The following is a 12303-nucleotide window of genomic DNA, read 5'->3' on the forward strand; positions in this document are numbered from 1 at the left end:
GATTTGAGTTAGAGATGACAATGACGATCAAATGTAGGCAACATATGAATGATATGATACAACTTTTTGTTATTATATTTAGTTGTCAACGAGACTTCTATTAGATGACATAAATTTTTTATAATCTCTTTTTTTATATTTAATATATGACACATCTTTTTTTATATTATATTATTAAAAAAGAAAAAAGAAAAAAAAATAGTTATCAAATAAGTTTATGTTGCTTATTTTTTTTTTCAAGAAATAGAGAACATAAATAATTATCAAATATATTTCTATTCATTGTTCTAAAAAAAGATGAAACATGAAACAAAAAAACAAGAAATAGTAAACGAAAATGTTATCACACCACCCTTATTTTAATAATCTACCAAATCATACTGTGCGAAGATTTTGGTCAGGGTAGTACTATCTAGGTATGTTTTCCCATTATTGTTTTTCTAATAAATTTAAAAGGTAGTAATTAATTTTATAATAGATAATAGAAAATATCAAGTTTAAGCTCATCAAGTGGGCGTGCCGGAGTGGTTATCGGGCATGACTAGAAATCATGTGGGCTCTGCCCGCGCAGGTTCGAATCCTGCCGCTCACGCTTTTATTTTTATTTCATTTTTCATATTTTTTAAGGAATTATATATATTATATATATTTTGTCTCATCTATGCATTTTGTTTTTTTTTCTGCTTTCTTGATTCCCTCACTCTTTTCAAACCAATAAATAAATAAATAAAACTAATTTATTTGGATGAAAATTGAGCTTGAACAAAATTAAATCTGATTAATGGGCACAATTGACTATTAGATGCCACCATAAGAAATTGCAAATTTCAATAGGAATTTAGCTTGACGGTTGTTATTGCTTGCATCATGTCAATTTTATACCAAATATATATTTTATAATTTATAAGATACTGATGAAAATAATTCTTTTTTTAATGATCTTTTAAAATGAAAGCCTACAATAAGGTAATAATTATAATATTATCTAAGTTTAAAGTGTAATGGAATGAAATTAAAAGTTTAAGGTTAAAATTGATATAAGTTAACTTAGTTCAAATTTATCGTGGATCTTTTTTTCAAATCAAATAACATATTTGTTAGTTTTATATCTAATCTTAAAAAGTGAAAAAATAATTAGGACATTGAGTTGAGATATGATGTCTGGATTTCATATGTCTGTGTGTAGAGTTGAGTTCATATGTTAAGGTATCTGGTACCATATTTTGAACTCTTAGTAATCTGTTTTTATAATTATTATTTTTGTTTTGAAACTTTTTTGTTCAATAATTCTACCATCTTTGGTTGCATAAAATATGAATTGCAATTTTTTTCTTTTAATTTTTAAAACTTTTCTTTTTTTTTCTGTCTTTTTTTTTGGTAATGAACAACAATTAACCTACTAAATTTCTTACAGAAATATAGTTAAATAAAATGAAAAACAGAGAAATCAAAATCTTTTATTCTTAAATTTCTCCATGAAATTTTTTTAATTGAATATCCTCATCCTCTTAGTAGCCAATGGAACGCCACAACATTTTTTCAACAATTTCATTTTCAATTCCTCCAAATTTGGAGGATCATTAGATAACAAATCTCAATCACTGTTCTTGCTAGAAAATGTTCCAAAAAATATCTCAAATATATGGTTTTTTTGTTATATGGTTATATACTTTTCTAAATATTCATAACAGTCATTTGATATGCGAATTCAATTAAATAAAAATATATTTTAGAAATTTCTAAATATAAATATTGCACTTAGTGTAGACAACATACTATTATTTATATAATCAACAACCCTACAACATACTTTAATAATCATCAGTCTTATAATAGTCAGAAGTGATTGTCGATTTTGATGATCAAAGATGGTTTTTTCTGAAGTTTGTAGTCGGAGGTGAGCCATCGGAGCCTGAAGTTGGTTGCATGAAGGTGGTATTGGAGTTGATTGTCGAATCCCCAAGTTGGTCGTGCTAGGGTTGTCGTTGAAGTTGATCATCGAAGATTATTTTTGCCGAATTTTGTAGTCAGAGATAGTTGTCAGAGTCCGAACTTGGTCACATAACGATGGTATTGGAGTTGGTTGTCGGAGTTTTTCGTTATAGGTGGTTGTCGAATCCCAGAGTTGGTTGCTCGAAGGTGATTTTCGTCGGAGTTCACAGTCGTATGTGGTTGTCGGAGCCTAGAAGGTGGTTGTCGGAGTAGGACATCGTAGTTTTTTGTCGAAGGTGGTTATCGGATCCTGAAATTAGTTGTCGTAGTTGGTCACACGAAGGTGGTCGTCAAAGCTCGAAGTTGGTCGAACGGGAGGTGGTTGTTGAAGCCCGAAATTGGTTGTCGGAGTTGATCACGCGAAAGTGGTCGTTAGAGTTCGTTGCCAGAGTTTTCATGAGGCAATTGTCGGAGCTCGAAATTGGTTGTTGGAGTTGGTCGTGTGAAGTTGGTCGTAGGAATTGTCATTGGATGTGGTTGTCGGAGTCCGATGTTGGCTCTGAGAGTGTGACAGCGATAGTCACCAACAATAGCCGATGGGTGGAGCCATTGAAAACATTAGAAGAAAAAGAGTTAAAGGTGAGTTGGTAAAATATACCAAATCAATTCCACCAACATTTAAAGTTGGTGGACCAAACATTGAGTTGGTATATACCAACTCAATGTAACTCATGTTGGTAAGCTAAGCCCCCTTAACAATTTTTAATCCTATGACATTACATTAAACATTCAAGATGTAGACTTCATAATTTGTTTTTCCTTTTTGGAAAAGCGGATGTAAACTTCATCTAACCATTATATATTAATTACTTAATCTAACATATTATTTATAACCTTTCAAAATATTGGTAGGTCAAAATATATTCTCTTTCTTGCCAGGTATATGACAAATTCAAACTCATAAGCCAAAAAAAGAAAAAAAAAAAATTAGAGAGGGAGAGAAACTGGAATTAATGGTCACATGTATAGTTTTATTTTGAAAGATGATAAAATCAAAATGTATAGTTTCAATGAAATGCGAGGACCTCCAAAATGATAAATTTCAGCTTCCAAATTGTTTGCCCACCATAGTCTATCCATTTTTTATATATAATATCTAAACGGTATTTATTATAATATATTAGATAATTTAATTAATTATATATTATTATATATTACCTAATATGTGATAGACCGTTTATATCTATTTGTGTCATGATAGACACAATAATAATTTATCACAATCAATAAAATGAATTGTGATATTTTGTTATTATTTGTAAATACTTTCTGATTTTCTTTTTTTTTTCCTACTTCCTCTATGTTTTTTAAGAAAATATATTTCTCTATTTTTTTTTTTTTTACAACTCTAGAAGAAGGCCTCTCCATAAAATTTTCAACTATTAAAGCCATCTTTCTTTTTTAATAAAAAAAATCATTAACAAAACAAACCATCCATATTTTTTTGCTCTTCTTTCTTAAACTTCTGTTTTTCTTAGAACTTTTTTTTCCCATAACTTTTTTCACTCTATAATTCAAACTTGAATGGCTTTTATTTATTGGGATTTAGAACTATTTAAGAGCGTGCATATTCATAATTAAATAAATTATTAATTAATTCGTCAAGCAATTATTTAGTTCAATTTTAAAAGATTTGAACGAGGGATTATTAATTATATTCAATAATTTAAATCATTTTAATTAGTTGAAAATAAATCTCTCTCACTTCACTAATAATTGAATGTCATTGATAGTTTTATAGATATTGCATTAAACAACTTATATTTTGCATGCTAACATATTTTAAATATCGTAACTTATAAGAGTATTAATATCTGTAAATTTTAAATTTAATTGTACGTCAAATTAATTAAAGTATACAACAAGGTAATCAATTAATAATATGCAGACATTTTCTATGTATTTTTATTAAAAAAATTTCTTTTATATCTTCTAAATTTTGAATTTCTTTTCGTACTAAAAAAGATTGAATATCTTTTTATCTTTTCATTTTTATTTTAGTATTTTATTTCCGAAACTAAATATAAAATTTTAGAATTTTATCTTTCAAATTCATAAATCTAAATATATATTTTGGTCTACCTTTCATAGGAAGCAAACAATTTTTCATACTCCTAAATTTTAGCATTTAGCTTTAAATTTTCGTTTGTCTTTTAATTTTTTTACTATACTTTTCACCTCGGACAAATGATTCTATGCCACAATACCATAAATTAATATTCATTATTATTTCAAATGCTATAAACTCTTCATAATGATTTTGTATTTGTTTTAATCTTGGTTTTACCTTTATTATATTATATGTACTAGATTTTATTTCTATTAAAAACACAACAATTATCACACATTTATGTTTCCTGTTTTTTTTTCTTTTCGAAGAAAGTAAAACAAAAAAAAGTTATAAAATATTTCTATTTCTTAAAAAAATGAAACAAAGAATCAAAATCATGAAACAACAATTTAGAAATAATAACATTATCAAATCCACCTCTTAACGATTAAATCTCCAAAATTTAGAATTATTATTATTATAAACATGAATTTGTGGGGTTTAAGATACTAGAGAGAGAAGGATTCCAAGATAGATACTCGGAAGCAAAAAAATCCGACGACCCGAATTTGTGGGGTTTGAGATAAGAATATTTACAAATATTGAGATTAAAATCTATTTTTGTTAAAAATTGAATGCAAGTAAGTAAAAATCTTATATAGAAGATTTTGACGGAGTTTGATCAGAGTTTGATCGGAGTTGGATTCCATTTCTTAGAAACAGAGCATTTAATGAAACCAAAAGGTAAAGATTTCCTAATATTTTCCAAAACCAAATCTCACTCCGCTAAAGATTTTCTTAACGGTAACAAAATGAGTGATTTAAATTCGAATTAGGAATCAAATTCCTTCTAGGTTTTAATTTCCATAAGTAATCCGGAGATTGAAGTCCGGCTAGATAAATACCCACCTCTGTTCAATTTCTTCTACTCTATTTCGATTTCAAGCTTTCTGTATTTGAGAAATAACAATGGTAAAGGGGGCAAAGGTTGAAGGCTTTAGAATGGGTTTTCGTATTCCTGATTTAAACCAAATTTACATACCGAAGAGAAGAAGATCTTCCGGTGCCGGAAATAAAGAAGAACCTAAGATTGAAACCGATTTTCCAATGTCTATGTCAGAGGCTGCGGATATTCTGGTAGAGATATCACGCTCTGTTTTTTATGTTGAACCAGAAAAAATTAACAAAACCCACAAAAGAAAAAAGCCTTCGCAGCCGACGCCGACCACTATGACTAAGAAACAGATGAACAAGAAGGCTAAAAAGAGCAAGTCTTTGTCGATTCTTGAGATGCCGGCGGCAATGAGAGATCGGATCGTGAAAATGGGTGGCTACGAAATTAATCTGGTGATTCAGAAACAACTCCAAGATACGGATCTAAACAAAAATCAAGGGCGTTTGTCCCTCCCAACAGAGAAATTGTTGTTCGATTTTGCAACAGAGGAGGAGAAGAAATTGCTAAGCCAACGAGAAAATAAAAAGAAGAAAGGGATGAATGTATTGATAATGGATAATGTTTCTGAAGAAAGAAGGATTTGCTTGAAGAAGTGGAAGATTGGAAGTGGGGATGTGTATTGTTTGATGACACAATGGAATGCGTTTGCGGAAGAAACGGGATTGAAAAGTGGACAACATATTCAAATTTGGTGCTTTAGAAGAGATGATGAATTTGAAGCTTCTCGTCTTTGCTTTGGTATGGTTAAGTTAAACTAGCAACTTGCTAATTTTGTACCTATTTTCTGATGTAACAAATACTTGGATATTAGTATATATAATAAGTAAGAATATGTTGCTAAATCTTCACCAGCATTTCGGCATTTTAATTGATATGTAATTGTCCGCAATTCTTATTTCGAACAATCTAATAATAATGTGGAAACAAGTAAATAAAAGCAAAAGAAACTTGAATAACCTCACTAATTAATTGAACTTCCAAGGCATAAAGTACTATACCAGTGTCTGGAAGAAAATAAAGTATAATAACTATGAAATCAAAAGGTTCAAAACTAAGAATAGTTCCCTGGAAACCTGAGGACTATTTAAAGGCTCGTAATAGAATGAATTTGGATTATAATGTAAATTGTAAAAGAAAATCTTATAAATAGAATAATCTAAAAAATATTTACACTCGGTAACAAAAAGTTTCAAAAGTGTGTAGTTTTGAAATTTTTTATTATAAAATTTAAATATTTTTAAATATTTTTTTTCTATTTAAAAAGATCCAAAGTAATCCAAAATTTAAAATTGATAATGTTTTAGCAAAACTTAAATAGTCCAATAAAAGAAAGAACTTGCCGACTCTTTTCTTTGGGAGGAAAGTCCACTTTTTTTTTTTTTCCACCGTCAAAAACTTTATATAAAATCCATGGATTTAAACTAGGTTTATAAGGACCCTAGTTAAACCTTAAAGGTCATTTTTTTAAAAATAAATAAATAAATAAATAAAAGATAAATATTGTTTTAACATTTTAAAAACAAAATCGACATAAATAAAGTCTTTAGAAAATTAAAGGAAAACATGTCCCGATGGGTGAACACATGTCCTGATGTAACTCACCATTTGAGTGACATTTTCACTAATCTATTGACCATATTTATTGCACTCAACAACCCGCCAATCTATATCCGATATAATTTGTCAAATGAATCATTGTGGTAGGACCATGGACAGATCGTTGACTAGACGGTGTTTATAAAATATCATCCAACTCTACATCATCATTGTCACCATCAAGTCAGAAGTGGTCATCATTAATAGAGTCCATCAATAACTATCCTGCAATGAAAATAAATATTCTTAGAGAACTAAAAAAATAAATAAGTTATAAGCAAAATTTATCATGAAATAATATCCTAATGGAAGTACTAAGATAAATATATAAGTAAAAATTTCATATCATCTAAAATTGGCCTTGTCATAAGTAATACCATTCTTTATTTTCATTGACTATCTAAATGCCATCACAGTCAGTTTGAATGTAGATTAAATCAACTTCATCGTCCATTTCATCAAATGCATTTGTAGCAACATTGTTAGAATTGTTACAATTTAAAGTTATGTCCCCTAACTCATCTTCATTAATATGATCATCGTACTCCTGACTCGGAGGATGCAACATAACATGTTATTGTGAATTACTTGAGTCTTCGATAAAAACATACCTGCTTTGCTTGTGATGTTAGAGTAAAAGTGTTAGGGTTGGTGCCCCAAATCTCATAAGGTCATATAGTTTGTAATTGTATTGTACAAACATTTTGTTTATCTAATAAAATATGTGATGTTTTGTTTGACATTTAGTTTCATTAATCCACAAACCAATAAATTAACATCCAATATTATCTTGTAGCTTAAGCATGTATGTAAAGACATATGGATGGATCATGTTTAAGTGATAACCTAAATGGTTTGTAGTAGATGGATAAGGCTGGATACCTTATCCTGTGACACTACGAGTACGACCCGCTTTGTAGATGTTACAGTTGTTGTAAGGTACTACAAGTGATCAGATCTCGATCATTCATGTAGAGACATGTGAGTGGGGGTATACTATACAAAGGAGTTTGTTTGAGACCGGACCATGAAATGACTAGTCTCATTATATAATGTCGTTCATAATAGAGACTCACTTCATTAGGATGACCATAGGTAACATGACCTGAATCTTGAGTGAGTTGTGAACTCCTGCCTAAGAAGAAGGTCCTTTGATTTGTATGAGTGAGAGTGGCTACATCGCCGACTCAATAAGCCTACCATTTTAAGGATTCGTCTGATTGGGGACTTGAGAACACAACTACACTAGAAGGAATTCACTTATTCCCCATCGTCGGGGTAAGTAGATAAATTACTCCCTTAAGGGCTGATTCCAGGGCTCGGATAATGTGGCACCACAGCCTCTCCTGGCTTGAGAGGGGTTTGGTCATAGTTGGACCATGATTTATTGTTAAGGGATCAGTGGTACTTAAGGAGTTAAATGTAACTATAAGGGCAAAATTGTAATTTTGGCTCAACTATACTTACGAGCAATTTGTGAATGGTCATTGTAGTATTAACTGGTTAAATCTAATAGACACAGAAATATATCTGTAGTGTGAATAGTGCAGCTGTCGTTCTTTAGTAAAGTGCCCGACAGTTAACGAATGGTGACTAATTTAATTAAAAGAGTTTAATTAATTATTCACATATGGTTGGAGCTTCAAGCTACAGGTCCATGAGGTCCTCTCTATAACTCAATGGGAATTAATGAGAATAAATTTTTGGATTAATTTGTATTGTTCAAATAATTGAGGGAGTTAATTATATGTGATATAATTAATTTAATCTAATTATATATGATATAATTATTATAATGTATTTGATACATTATAATATAAAGTTTATTTGAGAAGAAATAAATATTTGAATATGATTCAAATATTAATTATGTGAATTGGATTCATATAATTAAATTTAATATAAATATGATTTATATTAAAAGTCATTGGTGAGAAAGAAATGAAACTACATGTTACATTGTATTTGATACAATATATAAACGATAGGTTATATGATATTTATAGTTTAATATATATTATATGATAAGGTAGTTACCATATAAATACATATTAATTAATTTATTAAAAATAAATTAATTTTATTTAATTTAATTTTTTAAAAATCATTTTTAGAGGGAGTTACTTCTTTTCTCTCTTAATCATGATAGTGGGGATCGGTTGTTCTTCTTCTCCCTATGGCTTTCATAGAAACCAAAATATAGAAAATAGAAAAATAGAAAAGTTCTGATTTTCTCCTATTTCTCTCATCTCTCTCAAGATCCCTTTCTTCCAAAATAGGCAGAGCCCACAAAACTCCTAGATTCTCACCCATAGAATATTGAGGTAGCTTTTATGGTGGTGTTTGTTCCGTTCGAGGGATTTCCATTGAAGATCAATCTTCAAAGGTAAGGGTTTTCTAAACCCATATTTATTTTATAAAATTCTCCAAGCATGCTGTAAATCTAATTAAATGCATATGGTTTCTGTTTCTTCTCTATAAAATTCTTATTCTGTAAGTTTTAGGATTTGGGTTCAATCCCCATTCTGCTCACGAACCTTAACCGGTTCCATCAATTGGTATTAGAGCAAGATTTTTTGCCCAATTTTTTTTCAAAATTTCAGAATGATTTTACAGTTTCATGGTGGGATTTAGCATTCCATATATTCATGTGATGATTATGATGAATGTTTCTTTCTTGCAATTATGGATGTTTTCAGGATTGGGCATTTAGTTTATCGCTTTCATTTTACAAAATTATTTTGTAAAGGCCCATATTTTGGGGTATAAAATTGTTATCAAGTATGTATTTTACTGTTCTTAAGTTGTTCGTGCTGTTCCCGATCGATTTTTGGAGAAAATGATGCAAAAATTGGAGGCATTTCCAAGGAGTTCGAAACTGTACAATGGGTAATTGTATAGTAGCATCGCGATGTTACGATACGATGGATGAAAATCTTCTCTGTAGCGTTACTACGGTAGGGCATGGCTACTGGGGTTGATGTCCTAAAGTCTTGTGTCCTGTAGTTTGTAAACAGTTTGTACGAACGCTTGTGATGTATAATATATAGTATTTTACTTCACTTCTTGATTTTACTCAATTGTTTGTTTTATTTGCTTTACCACAAACCAATTAACCTAAATTCCCTAGTTATCTATATGTAACTTCAGCATGTATGTGGTGACATACAAGTGGATCATGTCTTAAGTGATAACCAAAATGGTCTTGTATATGGATATAAGAGGGAAACCTTATCCTAGTAATGCTACGGATGTGGCCTGCTTTGTGGAATGGTCACAAATGTTGTGACTTATCATAGATGGTCTGGTCCTGATCATTCTTGTAGGGGACATGCGAGCGGGGGCATCTTATACAAATAGTTTTTATAAGACCTAACCACGAAGTATTAATGTCTCGTTATATAACATCGTTCATGACAGAGACTTCACTTCATTAGGATGATCATAGGTAACATGACCTCAATCTTAAGTGAGTTGGGAACTCCTACCATTGAGGGCGGTCCTCTAATTTGTATGGGTGCGAGTGGCCAGGTCGTCGACTCAAACCTACCACTTTTGGGATTCGTCTGATTTGGGAGCTGGGAACTTAGCTACACAAGATGGAATTCACTCCTTCCTTGAAGCAGGGGCAAGTAGATAGATAGCTCCCTTAAGGGCTGATTCCAGGGCTTGAACGATATGACGCCACACATCTTCTCTTGGTCCGAGAGGTGTTCACACATAGTTAGACTATGTTGTATTGTTCGTTAGAGGAATCAGTGGTACTTAAAGAGTGAGATGTAACTACATGGGCAAGGTAAATTGGACAAGCTATACTTACAAGCATCTGTTAAGGGTCATCGTACTCATGATTAATTATATCCGATGGGCACAGAAATATATCTGTGGTAAGAAGAGTTCAGCTGTTGGTCTTTAGTGGAATATCTGACAGTTAACAGATGGTGGATCTCGTGGCTAAAGAGTTTAGTCAGCTATTCACGTACCATTGGAGCTTCGAGCCATAGGTTCATAAGGTCCCCTTGGTAACTTGGATAAAGTCGAGAATCAGTTTTTGGGTTAGTTACAAATGTTCAAATTAACAAGAGGGATTTCGATTATATATGATATAATTGAATTGGTTAATTATATAATTGAACTAATTACTAGACGATCGCTTAGTAAAATCTACACGACCGTGTACCTTTCTCTAAACAACAAGCACCTGACTATAAGATAGTCATCTACAATCTCCCACTTGTTTGTTCGTTCTACACGATTAACTTTTCCTCCTCCCTTTACCAATTCCATCAAAGTCCACTCTTTGGATTCTCACTCCGAGAATACCAAAGGCTTCAAGTGGTGTTGTCGTCCTCGATTGCTACTTGTTCGTGCGCTATCGTTCGTATAGACTTTCGTGGTGCTGTTAGGCAACTAATTGCTGGGCGATAAGGACCGTAGAGAAGTCACTTCTGCTGGATTGAGTTCGAGTGAAGATAGTCTTCAACTGGTATGTTTACTCAATCTGTTGTATTTTAATTGTTAAAGCATGCCTATAATCAGTGTTACAATGCATATCTATTTGTTAGAATGTGTGTGTGGTAATTCGGTCACAATGAAATAGGAAAGATCTGAACCCGCTCATGGATACTCTTGTTTAAGAGTTTCTTCAATGACATCGCGATGCTCCAATAGAGAAGACGTGCGGTCCAGCTCCGATTCGCACGTGGTTCATGGTGTGCTAGTCCGGTTCGGTTCGTGGGTTCTTCGGTTCGGGTTGATTAGGTTCTTCTGGACCGATTCATGGCTGGTTCGATCAGTACGTGGTCTAGTTCGAGTGGTTCAAGGCCCAATTCACCTATTTCGAACCGGATGACTATTAATTTGCAATAGTTAGTTTTTTTTTTTTTAGGTGTCCAGTCCTGATCCATTAATTTGTATTATATATGTCAGTAATGAAGTGAAATTACATGAAGCATGACATTACTTAGGTAATTTATAATTGTTATAATTTACTAAGTATGTCAATAGATGCAATGTATGATTTTGATTTATTTCATTTCCTTATAATTGTTATAACAAAATGAAATTAGATATTAAAATTGATAAATTAGAATTGCATGCAAACCTTAGGTAAATTCATTTTTTAAATAGTTTTAAAATTTGAATCATATAGACCTAAGATCATATTTCTAATGAGATTAGAAATTTGGTTTAATATTTTAATTAATTTAATAGGATTAAATTGGTTTTAATTAAAAGATTAACTTTGTAACAAATGTATCTATAAGAGATCTTTTATCTTAGGCTAGTTCTGTCTAGGCTGAGGTATTTAAGTTGACGGAAACGTAACACCCCTTCCTAGGAACTGACCTAGAAAGGTGAATTAGATAGATTTGTTACAAACATGAAATCATTGATTAACGTTTGTTAAAAGTGTTTAATAAACCTTAATCAAAATTCTTTAACTATCCAAAGCAAATGTTGTTTTTGGGCAAATTAAACAATCACTTAGTTAAAATCAGTAGCCGGATTTTTCTAAGTTAATTAACCCTAGGTAAAACAAGCAGTGGGAGGAAAATGGGTATTTGATACTTCATTTTATCCTCTTCACGTTTCTCCCTAAAATTTCACACCGTGAGATCTATACTCGGCCTTGAGGCACATTGAGTGTCCCCCTACGGATGGTGTTTGTATAGATTAGTATCAAGGTAAATGTAGAGAGTGTTTATAG

General features: G+C 31.3%; 1 protein-coding gene and 1 non-coding gene across 2 annotated transcripts; both read left to right on the plus strand.

Annotated features, from left to right (window-relative positions):
• The first annotated feature begins 510 nt into the window (after positions 1-510).
• TRNAS-AGA lies at positions 511-592 on the plus strand. The gene has a single exon. It is a non-coding gene; the product is annotated as a tRNA-Ser (tRNA).
• A 4247-nt stretch (positions 593-4839) lies between these two features.
• Positions 4840-5755, plus strand: LOC120067480 (putative B3 domain-containing protein At5g35780). Its single transcript, XM_039019034.1, has one exon. The coding sequence runs from the start codon at positions 5012-5014 to the stop codon at positions 5753-5755; it is 744 nt and encodes a 247-aa protein (XP_038874962.1). The 5' UTR covers positions 4840-5011.
• Positions 5756-12303: the final 6548 nt, after the last annotated feature.

Source organism: Benincasa hispida, chromosome 12, assembly GCF_009727055.1.
Source record: "Benincasa hispida cultivar B227 chromosome 12, ASM972705v1, whole genome shotgun sequence".
NCBI classification, from domain to species: Eukaryota; Viridiplantae; Streptophyta; class Magnoliopsida; order Cucurbitales; family Cucurbitaceae; genus Benincasa; species Benincasa hispida.